Below are 17913 nucleotides of genomic sequence, written 5' to 3'. Positions count from 1 at the left end.
GGGACCGGAGTCTGTCTCCTCACCCGCCGACGCCGCGCTTCGCCCCGGGATCCCCAGGCGGGCGGACGCCCTTTCTTTCTTTCTCTCGCTCTGCCCGTCTTTCTGTCTCCGTCCCTCGCGGCCGCCCCGCCCGGCGGCCTCGGCCTTCCCCGTGCGTCAGGCCCGCCCGCCCGGCCTCGCTCGGTCTCTGTCCGTCTCCGCAGGCCTTTCTCTTGACTCGGGGTCTCGCTCGCCCCCTCCGCCCTTCCCATCTCCCCTTCCCCTCGCCCCCTTTCCTTCCTCCCCCTCCCCACCCCCTACTTCTGCTCCGGAGCTCGCTGTGCGTCTGTGTGTGTGTGTGTGTGTCCCTCCGCCAACGCCGCCACCTCAGCCCGGCAAATGAACTCCGTCCGAGCCGCCAACCGGAGACCCAGGCGAGTGTCGCGGCCGCGCCCGGTGCAGCAACAGCAGCAGCAGCCCCCGCAGCAGCCGCCGCCGCAGCCGCCCCAGCAGCAGCCGCAGCAGCAGCCTCCGCCGCCGCCGCAGCAGCAGCAGCCTCCGCCGCCGCCACCGCCGCCTCCGCCGCTGCCCCAGGAGCGGAACAACGCCGGCGAGCGGGGTAAGGCCGCGCTCCCTCCCCGCCGCCAGCCGGCTCGGGCGCCGGCCGGCCGGGACCCGCGGGGAGGGAGGCCGGGGCGGGCGGGGGAGGCCTGTGCGCCCCCGGGCTGGGGGACGGAGGCTGAGCGGAGGCGGGTCCGCGGCTGCCGCAGTGTCAGCCCGGCCCGGGCCCGGGCGGGCAGGAAAAGCCGCGGCTTCCCTACTCGCCCGGGCTCTAGCTCAGGCCGCGCTTTGTTTGGTTGCGGGGGCTCGGCACCCTCTACCCCCACCCATCCTTTGGCTTCTCGCCTGTTTCACGGACCCTGCAGGAGTCTGTTGGTGGCCAGGGTGGGGGGAGGCAAAGGGTGGGATTTCCCCCTTTTCTACTGCCTTCCACGTTTAGCCCCCCTCTTCCTAACAGAAGGCGGGGGGGGGACAACTGGGAGTGATCGGGCGGTGGGGCTGGCTGGGGAACTTGTTTTCCCCCTTTTCTCTGTTAGCCTCCCCCTTCCTGTGGAGGAGGGGGAGGGGGAGAATCCGAGTGGTCTGTGGTGTTGGCCGGGGAACTTGTTTCCCCCACCCCCCTTCCTAGTCACGGGGTAGGGGCAGCAGCGACTACTCTCCCAACCCCACAGTGTTTGCTGCGCAGTTTGGCTTTAGTTACAGAACCCCTGGGAAGGACCCGTTAAATCAAGACCTTTAAATAAATAAATATAGAATCCATCGGCCATTTCCAGCCCCCTCCCTCGCGTGCAGTGCAGTTACCCTGCCGCTCTATCGACCACCCCTCTCGCCTGTCCTCCCTTAGCGAACCCCTACGCCACTGTGCTACCCTCCGTCTCCTAGTGGGGTTTGAACGCCCCTGCCTTCGAACTGGCCCCTTGGGAGAGTGTGAGTGTGTGCTGTGTCCAAGGCCTAGTGAAATGTGTCATTTGGACCCAACTGTGCAGCTCTGTCTGGTAACCACCATTGTCTAAGGGCTGAGGCTCCCGGGGGTTGGATTCTTGGTTTAGCAAAAATAATGTTCAGTTCTACTTTGATGATGTGGTTATTTTGGGAGGTTTATGGGGTAGGGTGTTGCACCTTGGTCTCCAAACGTAACTATTCTCAATTAATTAGCTGCTCTGGGGGGGTGGAGGTCAGTACCATATTTATGTGTACGGTTGTTTTAAGGAGGAGGGGAATTGTTAGGAGACATTTTGCATGTTTTCGTTGGCGGATTAAGGTTAATTTTACATGCATTGGTTGTCACACCTCCTTTGATTCAGGGAATTGAAATTAAATGCCTTTTTAAAAATTACACATTCTTTGCTTAAAAACTGTTTCAGTGTTGTACTTGAGGAAAATACTTAAATGGAAGAGAGATGATAATCTGAGAAATAGTTCAAAGGGTTTTCACTAGTCACTGTTACAGATAGTCCTTGAGAAAGCAGTTTGTTATATGTTGCTTGAAAGAATGTGATGTTTCAAGCCAGTTAGAGGTCTTGTGTAACATTGGCAGATATGTTTTAATGATTCTTCGATACATTTACTGTTTTTTTGTAAATTTTGTAAATTAAAAATATTTATAGTTTCATCATCACAGGGTTTTCCTGTGTTCCATTCAAATAATACTCAAGTCTCCTTCTACTATATGTTGTCTCACAAAATTTTTTGAGAAAACAAGTGACACTAGATTGAATACCTAGCATAGTAAGGATTTAATTGCTAGCAGTAAGTAAGTGTTTTCAAGATGTACTGATTTGTTCATACCATTAGGGCTGAATCAAATCTGTTTGACCAAACTTAATTTAGTCTCATTACATATTTTAAAATATTTATTCTGAATCTCCTTTTCACGATGTGTGTAATTTCAAACTTAGTTGAGGTACTTTTATCTTGGATACTTTTCATTTGTGTGAATTATTAGTTGCTAAAGTCTGTTTCCTTTTGAAGTAAAGTGGCTTGGTTGTTGGTATTGGCATGCCAGAGTGTCAGTTTTCTTTTCATTCATGTGCGTAAGCTGACTGACAAAGATGTTCACGAAATCAGGATTTCAATATGTACCTAATGAAATAGTAAATCAGATGCACTGTAGAATTGTTGCTTTGCTGCAGCTAGTAGAAACTGTTCTGGAGATTCTCTTTTGGCACAGAGGGGACAAGACCTTGCTGATTAGCCTTCAGGGAAAATGCTGTGGGTCTTTTAGAGGGCAAATAAATGGCTTTAAAATGAATAAAACATTAAGCTAAATTAAAAGACTAATAAAGTTTTTGCCAGATTATGTGAAATGTGTAATTCTTCAAAAATTGGCGGTATGATTATTTTTTTAAAATGTACAGTTCACATAACGATCAGAAGTTAGCCAAAGGAATACTCTTTATTTTAAAAAGTTTTATGGAGCATGTGGAGTGTCTCTATTTCTGGTTTGGATAGGAGAGGTTCTGTTGTTTAAGAATATGCTGGGTTTCATAATTTTGACAAGGTAATTAAGGAACTATAGCTAACGTGTATGTGTGTTTTACTTTTTTTTTTTTTTTAAACTAACCCTTAATAGATATGTAACTTTTATATTAGAGTTTGGATAGAGTTACATAATGGTGGATCAGAAAGGTTTCCTCTTTGGGAATTGAAGTCAGCACTTACTGTTTTTAAGACAAGTTAACTCACTCTATATATTTAAGATAAAGAATAGATTTTTGGCTTTTTAATGGTAATAGAATAGTTACAAGATAGTTCCCCCCCCCAAGCAAAAATTTTCAGGGCTGATTTTTAGTTGCTTATTCATCCACAAGTTAATTGGTCTAAAAACTTCCCTGATAATGTCCTTACACACACACACACACACACACTTTCTTGTATATATTTAATGGCCAGTGTTTGAAGTAGAAAGAAACGGTCTAATAGAGTGAATTCTTACGAGGACTTTCCAAAACCTTCCATGGGGAAGAACTACATATAACCCATGTTGGGAAGTAATTGATCTGGGTGTTTAATGTAATGCTGTCTTCACTCACGTTATCTGAAATAGCCTACTGTCTTAAGATGGAATATATTTTGGTCTTTTAGTTAAGTTCCAGAGTTTAGGATTTCACATACCACTTTGGTAGAAAATAATTTGTTTTGCACATAGGTACTCTTTGATAATACATTTCAGACTCGGTGAATCTGGAAGTAGTGTGGGGTCAGTTTTTTAATATTTATTTTCTTCTAAAAGTTCTAAAAGGATTTAGCTTTTGCAACTTGTTCTGATGAATTTATTTTGATTTCTCATTGGTGGTCTTTTTCTAGGAGAAGTATGAGGAAAGCTTACAAACCTGCAGAAGTGCTGTGTATTCTGAGCACTTTTAGCTCATAGTTAAAATTGATTGGTTTGAATAGGTAATAAATGCACATAATTTAAAATTGCAGAGTTTTTTGCCTACACCTGCCTCCCATACCAAATTCTCCTACCTGGAATCAATCATTGTTATTAGTTTCTCATTTATTATGTTTTAATAAAAGATGAAATTTGACAACTGAAAATCTTGATATGGAAGTTTTTGAAAATAGGTGTAGTTTTTTTCTGGCAGGAAAATTCATAAGATTCTTTTGAAGTTCTGAAATTTTATGTAATCATTTATAGTTAAAGGAATTTAATGAATACAATATATTAATGGATATTGCTATTAATTTCTAGTCTGAAATAATCAGAGTAAAATAGTAATCACATCTTTTTAATTTCATATTTGTGGAATAAAAATCTCACCTATGACCCTGGAATTACAGGGTTTTGTTTTAACTAAACTTACTGAAGTAATTGAATACATATAGTATTACATGAAATATTCCTGATGGAGCTACGTATTTATAATATGCAGCAGCCAGAATACTCCTTAGCATTCTAGTCTTGCATGCTAATCATACTTTTTGTGGGCTTATTCTGTCTCATGATATTTTACCTTCAGGTTCTTCAGAATAAGGAACTTACAGAATACAAGAATAAGGAACTTCTGTAACCTTTTTTGATAGAAGAGTTCTGGACAAGGGACATAATTTTTCCTCTTTTAGGGATTAAGTACTGTGGGGCACTGCTCTCCCTTCTTGTGGCTAAAGCTTCAAAATATTTACATCCATGAAAGGAAGATGTCACCCAGGGTTTTGTTTTGTTTTGTTTTTTAATGTTTGGGGTGGGGTAGAGGAGAGCCTTTTTTCTCAAAGCTTACAAATTATTTGGGGGGTAGGAATGAGGTGGTGACAATGCCAGTGTTAAAGTTCTGCTGATGAGGCCTATGGGTTGTCACTATACTGCTTTTCTCTTTCTTTACTGGAAGTTCTGGCAGACCCATGGACAGGTCAGCCAATTTGGAGACCTACCAGGTAAGGCAAGAACTACCAGTAGATAATGACCTGTTAGGACCTCTGAACTTAAATTTGGCAGAATTCAAGGCTAGTGAGTATTTTCTCAGGGTCCCCCCCCCCCCGCTTTATCTTAATTTTGAATTTAAACAATTTACAATAATGAATTATTTTAACTTGAGGTTTTTTATTGTCCTCCAATTTATTCCTTTTTTTTTTTTTAAGATTTTAAGATTTATTTATTTATTAGAGAGCACAAGTGGGTGGAGGGGCATGGCAGAAGGAGGCTCCCCACTGAGCAGGGATCCTGATGCAGGGCTTGATCCCAGGACCTCTGGGTCACAGCCTGAGCCGAAAGATTCTCAACCAACTAAGCCACCCAGCTGCCCCATATTCCTAACTAACACATTACTCTTATTTTGTGTCTATCTTGTCCCACTAGTCTCTGAAAGATTATTTTATTTTAGACTACCAGTTTAATCAGCCCTTTGAATTGCATTCTCCACTTCCAGAAGATACCAGTTTATGAGAGGTTGCTGACCAGGTACCCCGAAATTGTAGTTGTTAACCTTTGAAAATAAAATGATAAGCAAAATAGAAGAGTTGAGACAGTTGGACAGTGTGATATAGTTCAGAGTTACAGCTAGCTAAATGGGGGTTCTAATCCTGGCTACACCATCAAGAGGCTATTTGACACAGGGCAAGCAGTATAAACTCTTGGAGCCTTACTTCATTATCTTTAAGGTGGGGATGATAATACTTGCCTTATGGGATAATTATTGCTGAGAGATTTAAGTATCTAGCACTTGATAGATGCTCAATGAATGGCAGCTTTTAAAAATATTAAAAATAATAGTAAGGAATGAAATCAGTTGTATATAAAACTAAATCCAAGTGATAAGATGTGCATGAGTCGTTAATTTCTGGTATACCCCAAAATGCAATCTAGGTGACTTTGGATAACCTCAAGGAAACTGGCTTATAATTATGTCATTAATTTAATACCTAATGAATTGAAATATTCTTTAAGGAAAGACTAAGGAAACAGAAGAAATGAGCATTGAGAAAAATAATAACAAACATAGGTCTCTTTCTGCTTATGTAGTAGTCTGTCAGATACTTTCTTATACGCTGTATCATTTAACCCTTTTAGCAGTTCTGTAAGATAGACATTAATCAGCACTGAATGTTCATAGTAAATAGAGAAAAATTTCAGAGTTGAAATACATCACTGAGTCTTCCCATAAAGGAGGAGATAACAATTCTGTGTTTGGCAGAATGTCTTCACACTTAGGGGAGGGAATAACGTAGCCTTTGAAGTACATCTGTCCCCTATCTTATCCCCTCTATTCTTATTGAAGGCTGGTACCATAGTCTGATGCCATTGATTGTTAAATATCTGCTTTCACATTTTCTAGGTAACCTTCTAATCATAATTTTACCTCTAATGTAGATCTGTCCCCAGAAGAGATTGCCCTGATTGGCCAGCATGTTTTTCCAGCTTGTTGAGATCACTAAGTGTTCATTATACAAAAAGGGGTAGATTTCCCTTGAATAACTGGTAGTTATGAATAAAAGGTGTTAAGTCATTTTAGCTCATGGTAATAGCCTAGACTATTTCAGGAAGGAACAAAATACGAGTTAAATGCTACTTCAGTAGTAATTTTGACAGGTTTGTGGACTAAATATTCTCTTGTCACCAAAGCTTGCTGTCTTTAGATACATAGCCTGAGCCTTTTATATATGTTAGGTTAACACAAGAAATGTGTGTAAACTTAATCCTTAGAAAATAGAGAAATGAAACCAACTAACTTCTCTTAAATAATTTATTTTAGTTTAAGGAGATATCAAAAATACTTTAAAAATGAGTACATTAATTGTGTATTTTTTTATTTAAAAAAAAAACAAATATAATAGTATAGTAAAGCAAATTTAAGTTCTGTATGTTACTTGCTTACTCTCCCCAATTTCTAAAGGTCCAGTTGTCAAATGTTTAGCCCTTCAAATGAATGGAAAAATCATATGTTCAGAAAAAAAAGAAAAAAATGCTTAAATGCTGTTCTCTCAACTGGTGGCTAAACCTTTAAAAACATTATGTATTACTTGCACATATTTTGAGAGAAGAGATACATTCATCTTTTTTGTGAAGAGAGCCTACATTTTTCTCAAAGCTTTGAAATTGAGTGATAGAAATGGGTAATATCCTGTGCTTTAAAATTATTTTTCTGGTAACAGTAAAAGTCTTAGCTTCACTGTTTTCTTCTAGTGTGCATCAACACTCATGTACCACATGGTCAAGTTAGGTTGTGTCAAAATCTTTTGACTTTTGTAAGTTTTTCCTCAGAGTGGAATTAACTGGCTATAGTAGGGGTTCGATCTTTGGCATTGATTTCTTTAGTACCGTGTATTGATAATGGACTTAAATCAGTTTAGCCTTTGCTGGTTTGCTGGCTTGAGTTTAGATATGAGAACTCTTTTTTACACTCAAGTATTGATTTTGTATTTTACATCTACAGTGTATAACATAGTATGTATGAGACCACATGGCTTTATGAGAATCTGACACTCAGGAGGAAGCAGGTGGGGAAGAGGAAGAATATATAACTCTTTTTTATTCACCTGTTCTATTTTGAGTTGCACAGGGTTGGTATATATATGTCATTAGTAATTGTCTCTTCCCACATAATCATACATCCTTGGTGGTGGGGGGGAAGGCCTTAAGGAAAATTAGAAGTGGTATAGAATTTAGCAGATGGAAAGTAGAAATCATTCCAGGTTTGTATCATGGTAGAGAGAAAGGATAGAGAAGAGGTGTTTGAAAGAAATGGGGGTGGGTGAGTACACTGTGTTTTCAAATTGAATGTTATTGGCAAAGTGAATGGTGAAAGAAATTGTGAAATCACTCATTTTTCTGTTAAAAGTAGCCACAGATCTAATGAACAGTTGTGTGTAAATGACTGATAACTTCATAATCCTTTGAAATGCATTTGCGTTTTTAAGAAACTGATCACTTAGTCAAATTTTGGTATTTTAGACCCAGTAAAAGAGATAGAAATAAGTGATTTGGACAAAGACCTTTTGGGTAGGAGTACTTGCTTCCTCACAGACAAAATAAGCATGTAGGGGAGGAAGAGGATGGAAGAGTCTTGGAAGAATCACTCACCTTACACATTTGTTGTTTTTCCTCATCTGCTTCTGACCCTAAAATTTTTCTTAAAAGTTTCACTTTGTATTTTCACAAAAGACTTAATTTTGGGTTGGTATGGGGATGGAGAGAAGAAAAAGAATTAGAGCAGGTAGGAGTGGCAGTATGTATATGTCATTTAAATTAGCAGTGGTCATTCTATATATAATTACATATATACATATACTATATATAATTATTTAAATTGTTAAAATATTTTTATTAGATTTTTTAAAATTAAGGTTTTAATGAAAGTATACAAGTGCTCGAATCATTGGTGTATAGCTGGATGACTTTACACAAAGTAAACACCTCTGTGCAGCCAACAATACCTAAATCAAGAAATAAACACTACCAGAATCCCAGAAGTGGTATTCATCCCATCCCATCCCAGCATTCCCCCGCTCCGGGTCTTCCCACTCATTATTCCCAACCCTGTCTTTCTAACTGCTTGGATTAGTTTTGTCTGTTGAATTTTATATAAATGTAATCACCCAGTATGTATTCCTGTGTGTCTGGCGTTTTCACTCAATATTTGTTTCATCCATGTTGTTGCTTGTATCGATAGTTTGTTCATTCTTGTTGCTGTATAATACTACATTGTATGAGTACACTACAATTTATTCAGTGTGCAATTAATAGACATAAGAGTTTTCATCTTTGGCTCTCAGAAATAGTGCTGCTATGAGCATTTTGTGTATATCTTTCGGTGAACACATGTACATATTCCTGGTAAGTTTTATACCTCAGCATTATACCATTAGTTAACCTTTTCCCAGAGGCAGAGCTTCCATTTACATGGGAGGTAAAATAGCTTTAAGACAGATATGAATATGGCATCTCATAATTAATGTTGCTGAAACAGTAGATTTTATTTCAGATACTAGTGTTTTTCTTAAGTCTTTTAGTATGTATGCTGTAAGTCCAGCATTAGGAAGTTTACTCATCAATTTAATATACTATACTGATATACTAATATAATATACTATAATAATATACTATAATTTTCCCCAAGTTGAGGAGGAAGGAAGTCTTTTTAAATATAGGAATTTTCAAAGATACTTTGGACTTTAATTTATGATTTACTAAGCCTTCATTCCAAACATCATTATTTTCTGCTAGTGTCGTAAATACTTTTTTTCTCCATTTCAGTTTGGAATCCTCTTTCTTACTACTATTAAGCTTATCCTTTTAACTCCAGTGAAAATATTTTGCTTTTATTTGGTTAATTGTTTCACTTTTTATTTTTTCTGTATATCTTGATTATAAACATAAAATTTTAAATATGAAATTATAAAACATTTACAGAAATATTGGGGCATATTTTGTTTTCAAGTTGTTTTTCTAGTCCTTGGCCAGATCTATCAGTTCCTGATGTATAAGAAGAAGGTGTAAAAGGGCTCCCTCCTCAAGTGTGCAGAAGTGCTAGTTACTGGCTCATAAGCTCATATTCCCCACCATACAAATATCCCCAGAATGACAGGCCATCAGTGACTGAAATAGGGTCTCTTTTTAAGGAATCACTTGCTTGAAACTGATGGTATGGTAGCCTTAGGTACTAAAAAGAGTGAGATCTTATTATTTTGTGTCTGGCAGTTCAGTGTTAGTGCTAACAGTTGTTCTTTCTTGTCCACAACAAGCAGTGTGGAGGAGACTCCTTTCTTCCTTCCTTCTTTCCTTCCCTCCCGCCCTCCCATCCCTTCTTTCCTTTTTTACATAACGTAGGGACATTGAGTAAATGTTACTGTTAAGTTTGGGGAGAAGGAGCCTGAGCTTTTTCATCCAAGCGGCTTGTTTTTAAAGAAACTCTTAACTATAGAGAACAAACTCAGGGTTGCTGGGGAATGGGGTAATGGGGTGGTGGGCATTAAGGAGGGTGTTTGATGTAATGAGCACTGGGTATTATACGCAACTGATGAATCATTAAATTCTACCCTGAAATTAATAATACACTCTATGTTAACTAACCTGAACTTAATAAAACCAAAGATTTTTTTTAAAAAAGCAAAAACGACCAAAAAAGTGGCCTTTTTTTTTTTTCTAGAATGGTTTCTTAATCCCATTTCTAAAGTAGGGGATTTTGGATGAGGTGACTTCTGAGATGCTCTAAAACTTTCTGTATCATTTAAATTAATAGTATAAATCATTGAGGTCTGAATTTATTAGGTATTATTATACAGACATGGTTCTTTTATGGAACTTATAGTTGAATTAGATACTAGATTTAAATAACATTCAAAATCAAAATGAATTGAAAATAAACATGTTGATATCGTTTTGTCCTCCGATAAATATTTTTAAGGATGCGGGCACGTGCACGCGCGCGCGCGCGCGCGCACACACACACACACACACACGTATACTCTTATATGTACATACACCACACCAGAGTTTTGTTTGTAACTTTACCTGTCCACTTTTTCCAAGACCCGAATCTGTTGGAGAGTCTTCTGTGAAATGCTATTAAGATGAATGTTTGTTATGACCTCCTGCGGTCTGACACGTGTTCTACCCTTTAAGCATTTATCGAATTACCTTTGTGCCACAATTAGAAAATTGTTGCAGGGGGTTCCTGGCTGGCTTAGTTGGTAGAACATCCAACTCCTGATATCAGGGTTGTGGGTTCAAGCCCCACATTGTGCATAGAGCTTACTTTAAAAAAAAAGTTGCAGCCCAAAGTTTAAGCTAAGTTTTAGCATGCTTATGTAAATGATTAAGAAAGAAACATGAGCCTACTGAAGGAAATTACCTACAGATTTGGGGTCATTCATCTTGTTTTCATGGTGTCTTCCTTCTTCATTGCATTCATTGTTTTGCCCTTATATCCAGAAACTGAAAGCAGACAGGTCTAAATTAGATTGTATGTTGCCAGAATCTAAGATCTTCAGTTGCAGAGATAAAACAACACTTTAAGTTCTTTATATCATCTATAGCCTCACATACAAGTAGTTGTAACTCTCAGGGTCCCTTTACGGATTTTTTTCTGATGCTGTCATAGTCTCTACTGCAGTGTCTCACAGGGAGCCTGTCTTCTATTTCTGAGTCGTTTGATTTGAGAACCTCTTAGCTGAAATCTTTAAAGCTGAAAAACTTAAGCTGAGAGAGTTGGGTATAGTAAGCTTGCCTAGGGTTTGTAAAGTTAATTCTGATTTTAGATGGCTAGAAAAATGTTACAAACCAATTATAGACATGCATTGAGAACACATACAGTACACGCTCTGAAACTTGGAATATGCACTTTTGATTTTTTTGAAGTGTCAGAAAATTTTTGGTAAAATGTTAGCAGTAGTGTCTTGGAGTGGTGGAGTTAAGGTGATTTTTGTTACTTTTTCTACATTTCTTTGGTTTTTAAATACTATATATGGACTCTGGAAGGAAAGAGGTTTGTGTTTTTAAAAAGATTTTAATAGTTGTGATTGTGATGTGAACTTATAGTAGTTGGTCTGATGATAAAGTCCTCACAGATCATTTTAAACTTGAATAAGAGCTTAATTCTCCATGCTTTGTGTTTTAAGTGCTTATTAATTTATGGACATTTTTAGCTTTTATATCCACAGCAACTTTAGGATAATAATTGTGTATTTATATCATTTATTGGAGATGAAGATAACTGATTATAAAGTCAGAATTCAGAATTAAAAACAAATTTGTTACTTGAGACTTCGAGCCAGTGCTTCTGTCTTTCTAGGATAAGTTTGTGACTGTAGGTTATGTAAATACAAATACATAGAAACAATATTTTAATTACTTTTGTGGCTGAATGATGGAAATTTAGTGTGCACACAAAGTGGGTATTAGAAAGAAAAGCAAAACTTAATACTGGTCATAAACGGTGGCAAGTTCTTTTGTACCCTGGTGGTATGGACTCCTGTCTGTTTGATGATTTTATGTGGAAGATAATTTCTTCTCACAAAACTGGAGTTAGCCCTGAAAGAATTAATTACTGTCAGTTTATTAATTTGAAACAGATTGCTAAGGGAAATTATTTCACCATTATCAGTTAAAAAAGAACAACAAACCAACCTTCCCTTTCTAAGATACTATATTCTTAGAAGTTTTGGATTGTGGAACCCGGTGTGTTTGAGAATAAATAAGAACTGGCAGTGGCTTTCAAAAAAATACGGGTCTTTGCAGCAACTAAAATTAGTTACTAGATTTGGAATTAACTTACCTCACACTTGACCAGTCTTCTGACCATCTTATAGACTACTTGTAAGCCTTAAGAGAAGACTTTTTCTTATTAGAAAATACACTAAAAACCTTCATTGAAATAGGTGAACTGTTCTGTTTTGTTTTTAAAGGGGCTGTAGAATGCCTGGGTGGCTCATTCAGTTAAGCATTCTTTGGCTCAGGTCTTGGTCCCAGGGTCCTGGGGTCAAGCTGTGTCTCAGGCTCCCTGCTCGTCTGGGAGTTTGCTGCTACCCTGTCTCTCCCCCACCTCAGCTTATGCTCTCTTGCATGCTCAGTCTCTCTCAAATACATAAATAAATTCTTTAAAAAAAAGAAAAAGTAAAAGTCGGTGCCACTAGGGACACCTGGGTGGCACAGTCTCAGGTAAGTATCTGACTTTTGATTTTGGCTCAGGTCACGATCTCAGAGTCATGAAATCAATCCCGGCATCAGGCTCTGCAGTCAGTGGATGGTCTGCTTTTCTCTCCCACACCCCACATGCTTTCTTTCTAAAATAAATCTTTTTAAAAAGGGCGGGGGGCTACCGATACACGGCTTAGGGCAAATCGGTCATTAAGTGTAGGTTCTAGATAGTAATCAACATAGTTTTATGAAGAGCTGATTACAAATGAACTTAGAGTATTCTCCTGATACAGTGACTTTGGTAGCTGAAGAAGGAACAAGAGCAGCATAGGTGGATTTAAATACAGCTTTTATTTTATGAAGTAGTCGTATTAGTGTTGTGATAGTTGGGAAATTTTTAAAAGTTGTATAATGTGGAAGCTACCAGTTACAAAAATACTGCTAACCATTTTGCAGATAGGCATTTAGTAAATAGTTCTGTTTCTCTCCAGCTTCCTTTTCTGGACCAAGATTTGTTCATATAATTACTAATTTAAGTTATTAAGCATGTTAAGTTCATAGATAATTTTAAAAAATGGGCTGTGTGTGGGGCGCCTGGGTGGCTCAGTGGGTTAAAGCCTCTGCCTTCGCTCAGGTCATGATCCCAGGGTCCTGGGATCAAGCCTCAGCCCCACATCGGGCTCCCCTCAGCAGGGAGCCCGCTTCCTTCTCTCTCTCTGCCTGCCTCTGCCTTCTTGTGATCCCTGTCTGTCAAATAAATAAAAAAAAGTCTTTAAAAAAAAAAAAATGGGCTGTGTACTTTAAAAAGTACCTGAAAAGCCAAGAATAGAAATCAAATTACTCGGAATGGTCTAAGGAAAAAAAGTACCTTCATCTTTATAGAAACAACAAAAAAGTGAGTAGTCACTTAGAAATGTTGAACTAGAACTAAGTAAAGCAGAAAACAATATGGACTACAATTGAATGAATCATCCTAAAGTGTGTTTATGTGTGTGTAAACATGATACCATTTTATAATAGTAGGACTTGTAAAATGTTGAAGTGGTTGAAAAATATGTCTATTAGAAAAATTTAAGTGTTAATCTAAAGAGGGATAAGCTAAAGGATGGCTAAACATTTCACGTGGTTCTAAGTAATTTTTCTAAAAGATTTTATTTATTTATTTCACACACATACAGGCAAGGGGGAGCAGCAGGCAGGGGGAGAGGGTGAGGGAGAAGCAGGCTTGATCCCAGGACTCCAGGTCATAGAGTCCAGAAGGCAGAAGCTTAACCAACTGAGCCACCCAGGTGCCCTGGTTGAAGGTAATTCTAAAGGATGTTGCTCAGTTTTATTTTTCTGTATGCTCAGAAGATAGCTAAGGAAAACAAATTTAAATTTTTAGATTGATGTTTTACACTGGTGTAAAGAACATTTGATAAACATCTAAAGTAGGTCACTAGGGGCACCTGGGTGGCTCAGTCGGTTAGGCGGCTGCCTTAGGCTCAGGTCGTGATCCCAAGGGTCCTGGAATGGAGGCCCACATCTGGCTCCCTGCTCTGCGGAGAGCCTGCTTCTCCTCTCTCTCTGCCTGCTGCTCTGTCTACTTGTGCTCTCTATCTCTGTGTCAAATAAATAAATAAATAATCTTTAAAGTAGGTCGCTAAAGAAGACTGTATTCCTTGCTTTTTTTGGTGTCAGCTATGAGGATTAGATATTCTAATTATCTTAGAGATGTTAAGTTAGAAATTATTGAATATTGGATATAGAGCTGTGGTTGCAATTCTTTAGGTTTATTTACTTGTTCAGGGTGGAATCAGGTTGGAATTAGAGCCCTGGTCTCCTGACTCCCCGTCAATGATGGTGGTGTTACCTGTTCTTGTTTCAGAATTTTACTTTCATTCTGTTCATTTTTCAGTTTAGTGGTTTGTTAAGTCTATTGAGGCTTACTAGTTTTCTGTAACTCCTTAGTTGAACTAAACAAAAATTAATTTTTTAGAATACTTGTATTCAGTAACTTAAAAAAGATACACAAGTAAATTTTAATAGCTTGTTACAGATTAACTTAATATTTTAAGTCTGTACTGGTAAAAAAAAGAGAAAAGAGCGATTATTCAGTATAAGGTGAACCATATCGATGATAGAGTCATGTAAAGATTCCCAGGGCAAAGTTCTTTTCCACTGTTGAATTCTAGTGCCCATTTATGATAATGGTGGTGTTTCAGATCAATAAGGAAATTATTTATTGATCAATAAATGATATTGAGACTATTGATTATTCATTTGGAGAAGCATTCAGTTAATTTCCTACTTTGTACAATACCAAAAATACATTTAAAATGATTAAAGAGGGAACCTGGGTGGCTCAGTGGGTTAAAGCCTCTGCTTTCGGCTCAGGTCATGATCCCAGGGTCCTGGGATCGAGTCCCACATCGGGCTCTCTGCTCAGCAGGGAGCCTGCTTCCTCCTCTCTCTCTCTCTCTCTGCCTGCCTCTCTGCCTACTTGTGATCTCTGTCTGTCCAATAAATAAATAAAATCTTAAAATGATTAAAGAGCTTTTTTCCCAATTAAAAAATTTTGTTATTAGAGTAAAAAACCCTTTTAACACAGTTTCAAGTGTACAACATAATATTGTTAACTGTCGGCAAGATGTTGTTATCTGATCTGAAGAACTTACTCATCTTGCATAACTGAAACATTATACCCATTGAACAGCAACTCCTTATTTTCTTTTCCTCCCTAGCCCTTAGAAACCACTATCCTATACTCTACTTTTATGAGTTTGGTATTTTAGATATCTCATGTAAGTGAAATCAGACAGTATTTGTCCAACTCTAAGTGACTTATTTCACTTAGGATAATGTCCTCCAAGTAAGAGCTCAATATTTTTAGAAAATCATAGAAGAAATTAGAAGAAAGTACTTTTTCCTCAGCAGTGCCCCAAAAAATCAGTCATTAAGGAAACATCAAGAAATTGACTACATGGGGTGCCTGAGTGACTCAGTTGGTTGAGCAACTGCCTTCAGCTTAGGTCATGATCCTGGAGTTGCAGGATCAACTCCCACATCCACATCGCCCTCCTGCTCAGCAGGGGACTGCTTCTCTGACCTTCCCCTCTCATGCTCGCCCTTTCATTCTCTTGCTCTCATATAATAAATAAATAAATAAATAAATAGGCTACATAAGTGAAAAGTTCTGTGCAGTGAAGGGTGCTAGTAAAGGTTAAGGCAAGTAATAATCGACTGGAAAAAATTTGCACTTTCTTAACCTACAAATGATTAGTATCATGAGTTTCTATGAAAAATTATACATAAAATATTGCTTATTGAGCTGAATCTTCTTTCTTAAAAAGTACATTTCATTCTATTCCATTCTCACTTCTGTCCTCTCAGAAGCAGCAACTGTCATAAATTAGATATGAATTTATTCATTCCATTTTTATCTTTTTAAAAAAAAATATTTTATTTGAGAGAGAGCGTGTGCATGCACAAGTTGGGGGAGGGCCAGAAGGAGAGAGAGAAGCAGACTCCCCACAGAGCAGGGAGCCTGATACAGGGCCCTATCCCAGGACCCTGAGATCAGGACCTGAGCCGAAGGCAGTTGCTTAATCAACTGAGCCACCCAGGCATCTCTATTCATTCCGTTTTTAAATACTTTTACATATTTGTGTGAATCTGTAAATCTGTAAACAGTTAGTTAATTGTAATTTATTATGGTTGTTACTGTGGGAAAGTAAAAGCTTGCCTTCAGGGTGTTTCAGTGCAGTAAACAGAAACATAAAATATTTTCTCTAAATGTTTAATATGTAAGTGCCAAGTGAATGGTATAAATCATGAGCGCCTGGCACTCTAGAAATCTTTAAGTGATTGTTGAGTGAATTAATTAAATATATATTTAAATATAAAAATATATTTAATTAATGTAATTAATTAAATATAGAATTTAATTAATATAAAATTTAAAGGAAAAGTCTGTTCTGTTCTCTTCCCCTGACCTACCACTCCCCAGAGGTAACTCTTAACTGTGTGTTTACTGTTGAGTTTTTCTTAATGTATGTGTATATAAATACACATACTTTATTAAAAAGAAACCACAGTATATGTATTAATTTGTAAATTAAGTTTTGGGTTTTGCATAGATAATATCCTGGGCATTTTTCTGTGTCAATATAAATCTAAAATTACCTTATTTATTTTTTATAGTTGCAGAATAGTTCATTACATGAATGGACCATGATTTATGTTAAATATGTATCTATTGATTAATATTCAAGTTCTTAATTTTTGCTACTATTGTATTGAAGTAAACATCTTCGTACAGATATCTTAACATATTTATGTCACAATTTCGGTTTCATAGACGTGAGTTATTGTGTTAAAGGAATAGTTGCATTTTAAAGTCTGAAAATGTTGCCAGATTTTTTTAAAACAATCCCACTAGTAATGTATGAGGTTAAACGTTACTGAATAAACGTATACATGAAATACTTAAGAGTGGAGGGGAAACTAGTCTGAGAGCTGAAATGGTTTGAAAAGACTTGCCAGAGAAAGTGAATGCTTAAACTAGATCTTGAAGAATGAGTATGTCACAGATAAAGAAAAGGGAAAAAAAGGATATTCTTAGTAAGAGGAAATGGGCCAGACAGAGAACATGGAAGAGATACCAGGACAGAATTTTAACTCCGTCATCGTACACTGTTCATCTCACAGTTCCCTTTGTCTTGGTGTTTCTTTTCCAGAAGGAAGTTAAAGTTGAGTTAGGCACTCTCCTATCTTCAAGGCTTTACCACTTGTAGAATAATCTAAATTCTTTAGTCCAAATTCAAAGTCTATACTTCGCCTGCCCTTTTTTTTTTTTGTACGAGTCTTCTTTTGACAGGCTAATCTACAAATTGTTCTTGAATGAACCATATTTTGCAGCTCTTTTTTTTGTTTTTGCCCTGTTGCAAATTTTTAAACTCAGTGGTTCATTCAGTATTTAATCACCTGTTTTTGTGTTCCCATGCTTTTGTGGTAGCTACCCATAACTCAGGCTCAGGTGCTTACTGTCATTTACATTTATGTAATAAATTTACATTAGCATAAGGATCCATTTATGCTTACTATATGGAGGATTATCAGTAAATATTTGATAATATCCTGTGTAATCTTCTTCAATGTCCTGAATGTTTTTTTTTTATAATACAGTTGGCAGGGGCACCTGGGTGGCTCAGTGGGTTAAAGCCTCTGCCTTCGGCTCAGATCATGATTTCAGGGTCCTGGGATTGAGCCCCGAATCTGGCTCTCTGCTCAGCGGGGAGCCTGCTTCCTCCTCTCTTTCTCTG

General features: G+C 38.1%; 1 protein-coding gene across 1 annotated transcript in view; it reads left to right on the top strand.

The window, feature by feature from the left end:
• The first annotated feature begins 362 nt into the window (after nucleotides 1–362).
• The window catches only part of FBXO11 (F-box protein 11), an 86369-nt gene continuing 68818 nt past the window's right edge, over nucleotides 363–17913 (top strand). Inside the window, exon 1 of the mRNA XM_080813521.1 lies at nucleotides 363–598. Within this exon, the coding sequence (XP_080669647.1) occupies nucleotides 379–598 (220 nt within the window). The 5' untranslated portion in view covers nucleotides 363–378. The remainder of the gene's footprint in view (nucleotides 599–17913) is intronic.

Source organism: Martes martes, assembly GCF_963455335.1.
Source record: "Martes martes genome assembly, chromosome: 9".
Taxonomy (NCBI): domain Eukaryota; kingdom Metazoa; phylum Chordata; class Mammalia; order Carnivora; family Mustelidae; genus Martes; species Martes martes.
This window is presented reverse-complemented; position numbering and strand designations above follow the sequence as displayed.